The 15,987-nt window shown below is 42.7% G+C and overlaps 1 protein-coding gene across 3 annotated transcripts in view; it reads right to left on the reverse strand.

Annotated features, from left to right (window-relative positions):
- The window catches only part of LOC114000590 (phosphatase and actin regulator 1), a 147,139-nt gene extending 138,596 nt beyond the window's left edge, over window positions 1-8,543 (reverse strand). For 2 of the 3 annotated variants that reach the window (XM_039386661.1, XM_027745000.2), the window contains exon 1: window positions 8,276-8,543. In XM_039386661.1, the coding sequence (XP_039242595.1) occupies window positions 8,276-8,528 (253 nt within the window). In that variant the 5' untranslated portion in view covers window positions 8,529-8,543. The other variant, XM_027745003.2, reaches the window with a different exon arrangement.
- Window positions 8,544-15,987: the final 7,444 nt, after the last annotated feature.

Below are 15,987 nucleotides of genomic sequence, written 5' to 3' on the forward strand. Positions count from 1 at the left end.
TGACAGATTTTATTTTTGATTTAAATTATACTGTGTGCTCATTGTTTTCCAGAGCAACAGAAATAATTAATCTTCTTTTGAATTTAAGAGTCTCATCCAAAGGCAAAGGCTCTGCTAGATTTGCCTTATCTTCAGGAAGCTCGACCCAAAGCCAGAAAAGTCAGGGAGAGATGACAGTGACATGAACAAACATCGTCTTACTCCTCTCCACCTAACGCTTTCTGAGACAAGGAGACTAAAAGCAACAGACCAGTGAAGATTCATGTCACTTCACAAGAGCAAAAAAACAGCAAGAGGACAGTTTTCCACCTCATAGGGATGACAAGAACATCATTATTTTCCAAGAAGCGTGCAAATCAAAGTCAAAAAGGAAAAACAGGGCCTCCAAGTGTGTCCCAACTTCACCCCTCTGCAGCTTTGCTGCATTCATCTAGATAATGGCAAACATCACACTACTGTTCAGTTTCGAAGGAAGCTACTGAAACACACAGACAAAGCTGGCTTAACCACTCTACACTCTGGCGCTCCCCCTCAGTTACACCAGTGCCCTGATGCTGGGGCTTGGCAAATGGATTTAGGAAGGCGAGTGAGACCTGGAGTTATCCATTAAACAGGCTACAAATATATCCAATTAATCTTAGACATCCTGGCAGACCGTTAGCAATATGGTACCGCATATACTTATACTGTGCTCCAGAAATTAGATTCTGGCTAATTGCAGTCTGAATAAGGTGTTAGGAACAGGAAGCCAAATTTGGTATGGGCAGATTACAAACAAGACAATCTTAGGGCATACAAAGGAATAGCTATACATTTACTACCAGTCACTGAAATAGATCAAGAAACAAAATCTTACAATACAAAATTGATGTAGAAAACCTACCTCCTCTGCTGAGGGAGCAGCAATGAATGATAATGTTATAAATACAATGGTATACTCAAAGGATAGGTTTTGCTCATCAGTCAAGGAGCCCATAAATGAACTCTGCTGCTTTTAATGATATAATATACAAACAAAAGAAAAGGAAAAGAAAAAGAGAAGAAAGGGACATCACATGGCAGAATACTGAGTCTTTTGATCTCTTCTCTACACACCCAGTATTTCTCTGATGTTAAGCTCTGACAGGCAGTGACAACATCAATGAATAAAACTCCAATAATGGTTGTAAAGTGAAGTACTTCCATCTATCTCATTTTCTTCTAAAGAATCCCAAGTTTAAAAAAATGTAAGAAGCCAGCTGAGCAAATCACCCTCTAAGAGAAACATCTCTAAGTAACTGAGAGGTACTTGGAAAAGACAAAACACAGAAATGGAAACCAACTGCCTACCGGGGCAGGTATCAAAGCATAGAATAGGACATACAGGTGATGAATGTAAAAAAAAAGACACAGAAAGCCAAGCTTATTCAGCCAGGTCGATATCAGACAGTTTGAAGAGCTCTGGTAGTAGCAGAGTGCGACAAGAACATGCCCCTCCGTGATCTATACCACCATCCACATCTTGCCTCTTTTTTTACAAATTGCTTGCCCCCTTCACACATTGAAAACTTGTGGCCTTTTATGGTTTATCGAACAGTTCTATATTATATTTCTGATGTATCTAACTTGGTACAGAAGAAGCAAAACTAGGCATACTAATCAAGATGGCAACAAATACTCAGAGCAGATCATTGTTAAATACAGAAAAACCGCTGTATCGCTTTCATCATACTTGAAGGCATTTTATCCGTTTTTCTGAAGTTCCCGCAAGGAACTTGCATTGGTTGCCCCAGTCTTTGCATTTAAGAGGTTTACATGTCTCAAGGTTTAAAACTTGGTTTTCAGAATAAAAAGCAGGATGATAAAATGCTATCAAAAGCCGACAATGGAGTTACAGCATTGGAAAAGAGAGAAATCAATAAGAGGAGACAGAACTGAAACAGGCAAGCCATCTGCTCTCTAAAGACCCGAAGAATTGAGATGTCCTCTTATCCGTGTCATCATGTCAACACTGTGTAATAAAAATGAGAGGGTACTGAGTCATCACGACCAATTCCATCTTTTTTTTTTGGTTTTATTCCTAAAGCTCCTCAAGTCAATGACACAGATATACAGAATTCCCAGAAAAGGTGGCTAACATTTCTTCGGTAGGGACACAGAAGTTTTCACTGGAAAACAAAGAACTGAATCATCTTCTTGCATAAGCTTGACCCAATCTTGTGTACACTTTTTCTCCCCATACTATCTAATTTACCAAAGTGAAGACCTTGCTTACTACCTATATTTTTTCTACAGTTTCTGTCAATAATGAAAATTATATTGCAGTTTTGGACAAGACATCTTCCAGGGCTCCTCAAAGTAAGCCTGGAGCTTTGCTGGGTGACAGCCCACACAAACCTGGCTGTGAACTTCCTATTGCCAGTGTGGTGTCACCCGGAATGGTACACAATTGCCTTATTTTGTGGCCAGCAGTTTTTGCTACAGGTAGTTTACCAGGATATGAGTTAGTCACTACAGAGATGCATGTGAGCAGTTAATGACATGCCTCAGGCTTGGTGATATTTCTTCAGCTTTATTTTGGGACATAAAAGTCCCCTCCTCTCTTTCCCCATCCCTTTTCTTTTCTTCTGCTGCAGAGTAGCCAACTGAAATAATTGCTAGTGTTTAAGGAAAGCCTCACATATCACTGATCAGCCATTTGCATTTCCTAGTCTTGGCATGTAAGGCAGAGGTATCTCCCTCATTTAGCCCAAATTGACCCTTTTGTTCCTCTTTTCTTCCTCTCCACTGTCCTCCCTGCCTGCAGGCCATGTCCAGCCACAGCAGCACTAACAGCATCCCTGTTAGTCTCTGATCTCAGGTCAAAATCACAGGTAACTGAGAAGCTTCTGTTAGTCCCCAACATGCAAGGCACACTGACGAGAGCAGGGCACTGGGACTTTGCCCTCTCCCTGGTAAAGGAAAGGTAAAGGATCATGTCCTGCCTACCTTGGGATTTTAACATCTGGAAGTTACCATGAGCAGAAATCACACTTTCCTCTTAGAAACTGTGATTTATTCTCAGTCTGCAAAACACCAAGGGTTTGTATCTTTTGGAGCAGGAAGTGATGCTGGTGGAAGCAAAACGGGCCACCTGTTGGGACATGGAGTATCTTTGTTTGATCTCATCAACTTCAGCATAGTATTGTATTCATCCAAATAAACCAGGACAGAGTTCAACTGACAAAAACAAACCAATTTTGTTCTATGACCTGTTCTGCAAAGGAGACATATTTTACATCACAATGAAAGCCCCTGCCTTACCCTCCCTGCCTCTTTTTTTATGGTAACTATCCCTCAGAGACTAAAGACTCACACTGCATAATTATATCAGCTGTTGAAACCTCAAACATGTTTTTCAGCTTCCCACGCTTCACAGCAGGACCAGGTACACTGTTTTTTGGCCTACTTATCCATTCTATGTAGACTAATTTTTTTACTCCCAAATATTTTAGTATTTTTGACAGGTACAATTGTAAAAGACTGCAATGCCTCATAGCCACATCCTGTGCTCCCTCTACAGATGGTAATGGAAGAGCAGTTCCTGTTTGAAATAATGTGAGCATTAGTGAAGTAAAACTTATTTTTATACACAGCTCTTCCAGGGCTTACACCCTCAGAGACAATCTCTTCAGTGATGCTAAGGTAATTGTTCTCAAGGTTTGCAGTTGAAAAGAAATAACAGCCTTTAATTCCAGGTAGGAATCACATATGCACACAAACAGACGTGTACGCACATGCACAACCCCCATACAGAACCCTCTCCCTTTCTATTTGGAAAAGATATTTATCTAGAAGCTCTAGAAGAAACACAGTGGTAGAAAATCAAGTGTTGGAATTCCTACGGCAACAGTATCTCACTCCACGCTGATTTTCAGGCATATATAAGATCATAGATTAATTTCTGCCTAAACAGCAAAACCCTGAAGTATAGGAACACATAATAAACAGACTGAGTCTGAGCTCTGAACGAAACCTTTTGGGTATGTTAATTCTTAATATTATTTGTATTTCCACTACACTTGCACCTAAAGACCCTAAAAACCTGGAGCCTCACAGTCCTTGGCACTAGGAAAGCAAATGGCAAGACAGAGTACTTTCCTCCCTCCCTCCACTAAAGGACTCATAGTCTATTTACAGACGAGCAGGTAGGTGAAAGGAAATCCCACTATCTCCATTTTACAGACAAGAAACTTGGGTATGGAGCAATACATGGATGGACATGTCTGAAGTTGCCCAGAGATACTCTGCAGAGAATGCTTGAGCTGATAACCCTCATCTGTCAGTGAAAAAAATCACTCTACTCTGTGTAGTCACTCTCTTCCAACACACTTTTAGGTAACTGCTTTCCACTTAGGTTTTCTTGTCAGATTCTCTGCATAAGAATCTAAAGTATTGCACTTCATTTGTTCCACTCTCTCTTTCTGTTAGGTCATTTCTGGGTGTCTTTGAAGACTCTACAGTTCTTTCTAGCCACACTAAAATAGAGATGTGTCTAAATCATGTTCCAGATCAAGGCTCAGACTTCGGCAGGACACTGAGATTAGCAATTTTCAGTGTATGAACATCTTAGAAAAAACCCCATCGAAATCTCTTCGTCCTGCACTTGTTCCACCAACTACTCTTCTCTTGCTCATCAGTCATGTCCTCTGGTATGACCCAGCACTGTCACAGCACTCCCAGAGACCACCAAAATCAGCACACTGAGAAGTGCTCTGTACATACCAGGAAATGTTTAGCATTCCAGTGCACTTTGATCTCTTGTAGTTCCAGCTCCTTTTGCTCTACAAGCTTATCAATCACTTCCCCACGTTCACAAGCAGAAGGTATTTTCATTCCCCTTCATGCTTCTGGAACTTTCAAAGTGCCTCCACTTGTGTTGCCTCCTCAGTCCTTGTCTGTTTTTTCCTTAGAAATTTTTCAACTCTTCACCATCCTGATTCTCCCAACATCTTCCTCGCAGCCCTCCTCTGGCAGCATTCAGAGCTCAGCCCTGATTGCTCTTTTTTTCCTGGAGGTGACTCATATCTTTTTCTACGCTTGACCTCTCTCTCTTGGTTCAGGCTACCATGTCTGATTGCCTCTATGGCATCCTGTCCTGTATATCTCTTGGCCATACCTCATTCTTCCCCCACATACAGTTTCGCTAGCCCATTTTCAAAGCCATTTCTGTTATTCTGTCACCCAAACTTTCAGTATAGGTGCTTTATAGACCCCTATCTCTATTTTCCAACTAAATTAGCACTAAACAAATCCATTCCTTTCAGTCCAATGGCTAAAGCATCTCCCACTTCAGTGTTCATTACTGTAGCCTCCTGCTTCTCTTTGAGCTTCTCACTTCTTATTTTTTACCTCATCAAAATGCTGCATCCACATCAACTCCCTTTACCCTTACTTCAGTGAGCCCACCTGCATCTCCAAATTCTTTCACCATCTTCTCTCCAAATTACATGACCTCCCTTCCAAGATATATGACGCAGCACCTGCTTCCATCTTTTCCTTCAGTTTCATGGTTATCTCTTCTACTCTTCTCCTAGTCATGATTTTTGCTAGAATGGTTAGTGGTCTGTGAAGAATTTCCCTATGTTTCAGCATAAATTTTCCTTTTCCTAGTGCAGTAGTACAATGAAAATGCAGAGGAAGACAATGACTAGAATCCAGGACTCATAACTGGATTTGGAGGATATTTCAGCATTAAATCAATGTATCCCACTGATTTGCCTAGGCTATAGGGACTGAATCCTGGTCTTTGTACACAGTTCCAACAAATAAAATAGTTGTTCAGGTCACAGGACTCACACAGGACTTTTAGGTACACTAGTGCAGCTTTAGGTCTGCAAGACCATATATAAACCATACATAGCTTTAATAGGAGAGTGGGGGGGTTCACATTGCAAAGTTCAGTGGGTTCCCCTTATAAAAAGTACTAAGTGGTCACTAACTGTGAGGATGCACAGACATCTTGAGATCCCAACAGGTTTCTTCATATCTGAGTTATTCACAGATTTTTACCTGATCTCTCCAGAGGATATTATCATCACATCATAATTTTAGTTCACTATATTATCCTTTCCCTTCAAGCCCTAACAGGTCCAGAACAGGTATTCATCAGAGAAAAAACTGGTGTCTTTTAGTCCTGAAAAATGTGACAGAGTCAAACCACTGAGCGTGACCACCTAGCATAGTTGGGACTACAGTTCCTTTACTTTCTGAAAGAAACTCATAGCTGTGCATGCTGGTGGGAAAGAAAAGATTAAGGCTGTACTGGTATTAAATACCTTTTAAATTATGATCTTATAAGTTATTTGCATGAGGTGGAATGAAATCCTACCCCACAGAAGGAGGGGGTGAAAATGGACCGATGAGATGCTCTGGAAGCCTGCTGGCTGGGAGCCTCTCTGCTCTAATCTTTGCCTCTCTAGGGTTACTAGATTATCTCCTGTCAAGAGGCATACCCTCCCCTTGGAGTACTTAGCAGTTTGAAGCTAAATAATGAAATACAGAAAAAAAGCAAACTCCTTGAATACATGCCTATTTGTCTGCTAGGAGGTAAAAGTAACTGGAGTTATACATTCATATGCATCCATGTGTACATGTATGCCTTAAAAGGGAGGAAAGCATGTTCTTTTCTTACTGTGCTAAGATGTCAAGTACAAGGTTGCAAAAAAACCTCAGTAAAAGACGTTGATGCAACCGAGTTTTAGGTCATTTTGATTAATCTAGGAAAGCACATTTTAACAAATGGCTTCATTTGTTTTTAAGGATAAATAAACCACACTAATGTTGTAAAGTAACTACTACTGCTGGACATAGCTCTTCATTTAATATCTGTGAGGCTTGCTGTCACTAGCAGCACATAAGAAGAAAGAAAACACTCAACATTTTGTATAGCCTTCATCAGACTCTTCCCTCTGCTGTATTGGCATAAGCAGTAAGAGTGCTTAACCCACTGTGGGTTTCCAGGGTTCTCAGGTTATCTTCTCCCTCTCCACCAAAAGCAATTCCATTCAGTTTTAGCTGCTTTTTAATCAAAGAAAACTATAATCACACTAGCAGGATGCTAATTCTGAAGCGACACTAGCAAAACCACAGTTACTTCATTAAACTGAAAACCTGTGGTTGACAAAGGACCATGAGATCCCAAATAATATTTTGCTCTTTTGCATAGAGCAAATGAAAGCAGATTTGGCTAATTAAAATATTATTATTAATAATAGTAATAATACCAGCCTCAATGACAAAGCTGAAAAATGAAGTGCCAACAACTACTAAGAACCTCAGCTCAGAAAACAGTAACACTTTCATACTCACATTTATCACCAAAAAAAGCCTTTCCCTGACCTTCAGAAAATGAGATCTGTCTACCACATCTGTTAATAGGGAGTCCTAAGTCGAGTGCCTTCAGTCCTAAGTAACATGTAAATCCACAAAGCAAAACAAAGTAATACAACATTGAAAAAGAATGTGGGGTAACATCTGCGAGGCTATTTTTTCCTGAATGCTTTTATGCTGTTTTTAGTTCTCAGCTTCTCCTAATTGCTGACTTTGGCAAAATCCAAAGAATTTTTCATTGTTGCCTTCAAATATCTGCCTTCCCAGAAACATAAAAAGCATATACTTACCTGTAGCAACACCTGTGATCAATTATACCTTCACTCTCTGAATACCCTCTGCAGATTTTGCTCAGTCCCGAATGGAGAGGGGGAAGGGATGAGAACAGTTGTCTGAAGAGCACTATATTAATTCCAATAAAAATACAATTTCCCCCATGCATTTGACAGGACCATGAAAATCACACTAGTCAGATTCCAGGTAAATCAGTCCTTCCAGATACTGAGTTGAGTCAAGCAAACTCTATTGCAGCACGATAAGAAAAAAGTTGATATATCAAGGCAGAAAACCCTGATCTAAAATTCATGGGAATGGGAACAAAACACAATCAATACAAAGAGCAATTTCTAGAACAACTGGGGGAAAAAGGGAAAGAAAAAAAAAAGAGTTGTTGCCTTAACTGTTAGTACAAAGCTTCTGTGGCAAATGAAGGGACCTGTCCCTCTTGGCATCTCCCTGATCGACAGCCTGAATCAGTGCCCAGTGCATTCCTCCCGCGTTCCCTTTCCTCTTTCCCTGGGATCTGTAGAGGAGCAAGCCGAGCATCCCCGTCTCCGACGGGAGCGCACACATGTCCGCGCACCCCCCATGCAAGCACACGCGCTCCCCTGCCTCGGTCCTACACCCACAGCATCTCAGCACTCACCGTCACGGGCTTCCTCCCCGCGACTGCAGTTGCTGCAAATGTGTTTGATCTCCTTGCCTATGTGGTACTGTATCACAAACGAGACATTGTTGTTAGTGGTGCTGGTGGGCTCCTTCAGTGGCTTCATCCTCACTAGATAGAAAGCTTTCTTTTTAGGTTTCTCTCCACTCATGCCTGAGACCGAGCCCTGCCTGCAGCCAGCAGAAGGAAGAGCCAGCATCCCAGGCTGCCTGGCGTGCATGCAATCCGCCATCCGCTCCCGCTCGCCTCGGTGTTTAGCTGCCACACACACAACGGGGATGAAGGGGAGGGCTGGGGGAGAGGGGGGAGGCGGGAGGCAGAGCAGGCAGAAGCGCTGCCTGAGCCTTGCTGCCTGCCCTCCGCGACCCCGATCCTTAACCAATCCCCCGGGCTGGGCTGGAGGATGGTCAGCGTGTGCCCGCTCCCAGCCTATCCCTAAGCCGCGGGCGCCGGACACGCGTTTGGCGGCACGGCGGAGCCTGGCACACCTTTGGATACCATGCCGGCTGCGAACACACAGGAGGCAGAGCCTCCCCTCGCCTCCCCCTCTCGCTCCCTCCGCTTCTCCCATGCCTTTCCCCGTTCCCGCAAGCCCCGAGCCCCGCGTCGCCCGTCGGCCGCGGCCCTCCGGGACGGCGGGCACAGCCAAGGCTCTGCCAGCGCCGCCGTCCCTGCCAGCGCGCCGCGATCCTTCGGCCTGGAGAACACGGCAACAGGGCCGGCACGGCAGCCTGTCCCGATGAATTAATATTTTACACACAAAGGACTGTCCGACAGCAGGCTGACAGCGGGCTGCAGACCCTCCTCCCCGCGCCTCTGCAGGCTCTGGGGGTATGGGGCCACTCTGCTTCAGGTGCCCCAGCAAAACCAGACCCCACCCGTTTTCTATTCTTGACTTTTCTCCCCTTTTGCTTCTTATAAAAGACAGAAAAGGTTCCTGGCCTGGGCCCTGCAGGGCTCACTGGACAGTGGCTGGCATTGCCTAGTGACTTCAGCCCAGGTCCCCCTGCAGCGGGACTGCTCCTCGGTGAAAAAGGCTGACCTGACTGGCAGTTTGATTTCCTTTCGACTGCTTATCTGGGGGATGAACTTCTTTGTCGCCCTTGACTCCCGCTCAAATTGCAGCTGCTCCAGAGAACAGCCCGATCGTTCTTGGCTGCTGGTAGCCTGGGCAGCGCACTTCCAAAACTCCCCCAGCCTGAGAGGGATTATAATCCCTGGCCAGACATGCTGTCAATCCCTTGCTGCCCAGCTGCCCCCAAAATGTGCTGTTTTCATGGCATAGTTAGCAACCCAAGCTGCCCAACCGGCCAAAGCAGCAGCTCAGGACAGAGCCTGTGACAGAGAGAACGAGGGGAGCAAAGGTGGGATGCTTGCTTCTGGCAGGGTTTGGGAAGGAAAGCCTGAAGAAGAGATGATAACCTCAGCTATTCTGGCTGCTATTACAGCAATGCGAGTGCTGCTTCTTTAAATCTTCAGCAAGCTATCAGTTTGGCAGGCACTAAGCAGAGAGAGTGCAACTGGGGCAGACGAAACATGGCAAAGAATAACACCATTCTCCTTATTTTTAGCCAAAGCTCTTGCTTGCTGTGAGAAGAAATCCACTCATTCTGCAATTCTTTACCATTTCCACATATTGTTGCCACATGTTTTACTGCAACAAGAGGCCAAAAGAGTCTTGATTCTCTTCAATTGCACATGAAACAGTCAGTGAGATTTTTGCCTAGAGAAGCCAGAGCAGAAACTTAAGGATTCAGTGGTACAGTTTTCCGTTTTCTCAAGTCCACGCCTGCACACACACACACACACAGAGGCACACAGAAGATGCATGAAACGAAACTGCTGACCTACTTCTTCTGCGTCATTCTGATGCAGGTCTGACTTCTCACCTGGTGCTCCTGGGAGTTGAAACCTTGAGATGTCACATACAGCAAAAAATGCAAGGCTTTACTTTCCTCAGCAGTGTTCACAAATCAGACTAGGTGCTATCAGATCTCATAGAAATACGGACTGAAGCATGGTCTCAGCAGAATTATGCTGTTCACCAAGCCACGCAAGCATCCTACACACCGGGCTATGTATATGCGTTTATGCCGAAAAGAGTCGGTCACCTCAGGTGATGTATTGCCCTAAAGGACTTGAGTTTGCATGTGTTGCTCATCTAAAATTCTTACCCGTTTCATATAAGTGGAAGGAGAGCAGGGAATGCAGAATTATTCAGGAAGAAGCAGGTGAATTCCCCGAATGTGCACATCATGTAGTTATGAGTTAATGCACTGAGAAGCCATGCCTTCGAATGCATGATGCTGAGATACTGTTTGTTATGTTACACATTTGGAAAGCAAAGGCTGAGAAGAGTTTGATGCCCCACCAGTCACACAGCAGTTCAAACACTTGCAGTGGAATTCCTTCTAGCTTATTCATTGCTTTTGAGAACACCTTCAGTTTGGTTGTGATTCAGAAAATAATTAGGTGAGCAGAGGATATGACCATAATTCACCTTCTGAACTTGCCTACAGTTCAGAGCTGTCACTAGTACTCAGCACTGCTGCATTATGGAAATGGGTCAAGAGAAGAAAGCACATTCACTTGTCAACTTCCCTGAATTTGGGAAGTATGAGTGTTAATGAAATGCAGGGTGAACTCAAAACTGGAATGTCATATCTGTTGTCTCAGGGCAGTATTCGAGTGTAGTGTCTCACCCGTTTTAAGAAAGGAAACTAGAGTGATGCATTCAGCAGAGCTGAAGACCAGCAGAGCTGGTCCTGTAAGGCAAATGATCTTGTAGTTCAGGAATTGGGTACGACTTAGGATATGAAAATCTGGGTCAGGTCATCAGTCTTTTTCAGCCTCCCTCTGTGACCTCAGACAAATTATTTACAATAACTTGATATCTCAGCTCCTTGGCTAAAGAACAGTGATGTTGACATTTCTGTTTTTCAGACAAATTTTATAAAATTATATTTGAAAGGTGCTCTGAAAGTGTTTGGAGGGGAAACACACAGACCTTTCAAATACAGAGATCTACTGTTTATAGCAAAATGAGAGGGGAAAGAGGAAAAATTCCATTAGGCTTAGTCCAAATGGTTCACACATTCTAAACTCAAGCTTTTTTGTTTCACTGCATTTTGTTTCAATGGTATTTATCTCTACTCTTCCAAGTCATTTTATTCTAAAACTGTAAAATTCAACTTGGATCTGACAATAGACTTGGTATTCAAACACTGCATTTTTAGTGACTCTGTTATTATCTCCCCACCCCAAACAATTTTTAGAGAGGGACAGGAGCAACTCCTTTCTCAGGGAACTGGAAGATTATCACCTATGTTTTAATCCACCCTTACATGTACTACATTCTATGAAAGAACCACCAAATACTACGTGAATGGACAGAATTTTTTGCAAGCAAATCCCAGGAGATTGCAGAAGCCCAGTTGCTCTGACATGTTTGGGGACATTTGGAAATTAAATAACTGGTCCAGCGAGCAACACTGATTCCATGTGGATAAGAACCCCGAATTATTATGGAGAAAGCCCAGTGTATTTTTGCTTGCAGGTGCCATGTATTTTGAATGTAAACAAGCCCTGAAGCCATCTGCTAGTATGTCTCTTGTAACATGCACTTCGCTATAACATGCAAATTGCCTTCATTCCTAAGAGTTGCCTTATAGAGAATCTGAATTTGTCACAGCTCATAAAATAAAAATATGTTTAATTATGATCTGTGTAATTATGGTGAAAGCTGCCACTGCTAATCAGTTCCAGGACAAATAATGTACAACAAAGGTACTACAGTGTTCCTGTAGAAAATTACTTGTTTTGCCTTGTTTTTAAAGATAAGTAAAAAAAAAAAGGTGTAATAACTCTTTCACTGCCTCAATACACAGCTACAAACCTTGGCATAATTTTATTGCACAGTGGACAACAAAATCAATGAACAGGATGTCAAACGGTTATTTGACAGTGAATCAACAAACTTGCATTCTATTCCCAGCCCACATTTGCTTCTTCTATAAGCTTGGGAAACCAAGCCTTCAGTGCCTCCCCCCTGCAGCCTTTGCCATTAAGGAGAGTGCCATAAAGAAGAGGTGAAATCAGCATCCCCTTTAACCAGAAGAGTACTGAGATATTGGGTCATACCTGCATCAAAATCTTTGAGGCCTGACACTGTCTTACCACTTTTTTTCCCTGGACCACATCTCTCCATGTCACAGATCACTTGGCTAAGAGTCTCTTTTGGGACACTGTGCCCTCAAAAAGCAGGTAAGCTTTTGGCTGCATTTTCCACACCACAAGAAAAGAATATTTATTCTTCTTTCTCCAAGCTGTGGCACTGTGCAAATGCCCAATGCCAGTCGGGACACCCCTGAAGTCTGTCCTACAGCCCTCAGCTGAACAACACGGAGGTTTCTGTGTGGGCAGGACAGGTTCCCTCCTACTTCCAGCACAAATAGGTGGAAAACAAAACCCATGCGGAAGCCTCTCATCCTTGTTTCTTTAAATCAAATGATGTCTTGGAGAGCTGTAGTGTTCCCTTGAAGAAGCTGTGGGTAACAGAATGGCACTGTCCATGTGAAAATGCTAGACAAATGCAAGTCTAACAAGGCAGCATCACTTCTCAGCAGTTTAGTATTTCTAGCCAAAATACCATGATTCATGTTTTACAGTCTATTTAGGCAGTGATGTTTTTACAGGGATGCCCCTGTACTTGGCAACTTTTTATAAATATTTTCCTTTTCTTCATATTTCCTCTGCCCACTGTACTACACATCCCAGTGAGAATAAAAAAAGAGATAAAAGATAAATTAACTAATTGCCAGCTGCTCTGGTGATTAATGCATACATTGATGTTGTATTAGACATACTGAAACAAACTGGTCAACTTGGAGTAAAAAGGAAAATACATACAATTTACAACACAGGAATCAGCCACTAACACAGTACCTCCTTTGGTAGCATCTTTAATTCACTATCAAAAAAATGCCCCCAAAGCCATTTCAGGACAGCTGACATTTGCCAACGTAATTAGTTGCCAGGTAGAGAATCTTTCTAGTTGCAAGGTACAACTTAAACCTAGATACTCAAATATTTTCTATTTGCAAGGCAGTTAGTGCAGCAGGAGGACTCCAGCCCATGGCAGGGGCTCCAGGGTGCTAGGCTGACAGTATTTCTGCTTACTACATGGCACATCAGCAAAACTGAGAGCGTAAAGAGGAGGGAGAATCAGCCTGAGACTCCTGCAGGCCAAAATAGAATACGACCTTTTTAGTTCTGCAGCTATAAACATATTCTTAAGCAACAATCCTAGCTACTCCTTGCAGTTACAAGCCCAAGAGAGCCAGGTGATGAGTGCCACACAAACAAAGGCAAACTGAAGGAAGAAGAAAGGAAATAAAATTCCCTTTCTTGGCTTTTCTACATTCAGCAACACTTCTGAAGCATCACACGTCTCATTCTTGCTCTACCTGCCAGGCTCTCCATATCCTCTACACATGCTTTTGCTATGATGGAGTTCTCTCCTTATTTAGGAGAAGTCCTGCTTTATTTCAATGTGATGCCATATGGTGTGATGAAAATGAACAGAAAAGGTTACACACAAAACTCACATAAGCTTAGAAACACCTGTTTGCTGCAAGAGTGAAGAACTACTAATGGCAAAGGCCTTCTAAGGATAAAAAGGAAGATGTCATCCTACCTAGCAGGACAGATGGAAAGTTGCTGAGCCATTGCCATTTGAATTCTCAAATATATATGTGCAATTAATGCCCAAAGGCTGATGAAGCTAAGGGCATCAGCAATGAACCAGTGTGGAGTCTGGATTTGTAAAACAGCTGAGCAAGCAACCACTAGCATTAGATGACACTGAAAGGAAGAGACAATCTTTATGCTGAAATTATAGGTGAAGTTCTTGCTCAAGCAGAGCTTACTGCAAGTCCTAGCACAAGAGCCACCAGTCACTACAGTCCTAAGAAGGTCGTTACCTCCCATCTTTGAAAACCCACTCTGAATTTTTGTATCTAATTTTGATGTGGCATGCCCTACGGTTTTATGATCTGTTTGGAGGACTTTGTACATCCTGCATAACTGGCTTTCCAAAAGAGTGGAAACCTACACCATTTTTACCTTGACAATACACACAGGATAGAGTTGAGACATGAACTGGGACTCAGTAGCACCCCTGCATGTTCTAAACTGAGAGTATGATATTGCTCCTATCTTGAAGTTAACAAAAAGCAATTCCGAAAACCTCAGTGCAGTTACAAGATTGAAACCAAGGAGGAATCTGAATTAAGTTCTGCCTGGCCAATTTAGTAATTCAGATGGCTGCACATCTTAACATATACCAAAACACAATAGTGCTCGTGACTTGGAAGGCTCACAACATTGCAGCATCTTCCTTGCTAGTTAGTCCCTGCTTGACACTGAGAGAATAAAGTACAATATACACTGGATTTTCACACCCCACACCACCCCACTATACCTTTTTCTTACTGCATATAAATAAAGTAACAGCTCCGCACCTTCTGCTTTCCTCTCATCAAAATCAGAGCTGTCTTATTTATAGATGCAGAAAAATATTTTTAAAAGCCTCACAAAACCAAATCCACAGCCAGGTATCAGGCTGCATCTATAATTCCACAGAAGGTTCTGTTCCCCCACAGCCTGCTAAAAAAGCCTTATTGAGGGGAGAAGGCAGAGTGTGCCTATGTGCATACCTGTGAGCCTAACAAGCCCCTGGAGGAAAAAACTGAATATGACTTATTCTTGTCCAAAATGCTTTGAGACATGAAAAAGGGAGAGGGAAGGTTCAAAGGAGGAGTCCAAGTCTCTAGAGTAAATAAAGTCAAGTACTGGTCACCTCTGGGTGACAAACAGGTAGAACTGCTCCCACATAATGGATTAGTTTTATACTGTTTCCTACAGATACAGAAACTAGGCACTCATGGTTTTGTGTTTTGTTGTCTCCAAGTAAAACTACATGTTTGAAAAGCAAAGCAAAGAAAGCAACAAGAGGATTCCAGAGCTGTGCACTACAACCGTTTCATAACAAGAACCTTAATTTGGACAAAATCAAATGTTTGACTTAAAATAACAAGGAAAATACAGCAGAAGTCCTGGATTTACAACATTCAACAGAGAAACCTGAAACTGAATGGAACCTATCAAGGTTCTACTGTGATAAACCTAGGACAGCCTTTTCTGGAGACTCTTGCATGCAAAGAAAGCTCAGTAAAGCAGGTCATGATCATCATCTTTCAGGATGCCACTATGGTTTTCTCGCTGTTTTCTCAGAAATTGCACATCTCAAGATGAGAACAAAAGAAACAATGCTGAGGAAAAATCTACTTGTCATTGCTAGTGCCTGGAAATCCTAGGTGATTAACTTGAAACACCCAAGAAAACCTCAGTCGTTCTAGACCTGCCACTTGGGATATCCTGAAACTCTATCCCTTTTAGAGTGTGCGGGATAGACATGAATATCACAAAATCCCATAAGTTTAAGACTTTCTATTCCCTATCACCAGCACTGAAGGACTGAGCCATATACAGTGATCTGTCTACTCTGGCTCCAGAAAGGTCTGAGTCATCTGGTTTTAAGGAAAATTTAAGAAAATAGGTCAAACTGAACTTCCCATCACAGGCAATTACAGTGAAGTCAATCAGCTTGCACAAGCATTGCTCTCAGCACA

Source organism: Pipra filicauda, unplaced genomic scaffold (assembly GCF_003945595.2).
Source record: "Pipra filicauda isolate LSUMZ 115617 unplaced genomic scaffold, ASM394559v2 scaffold49_size4853605_pilon, whole genome shotgun sequence".
NCBI lineage: Eukaryota > Metazoa > Chordata > Aves > Passeriformes > Pipridae > Pipra > Pipra filicauda.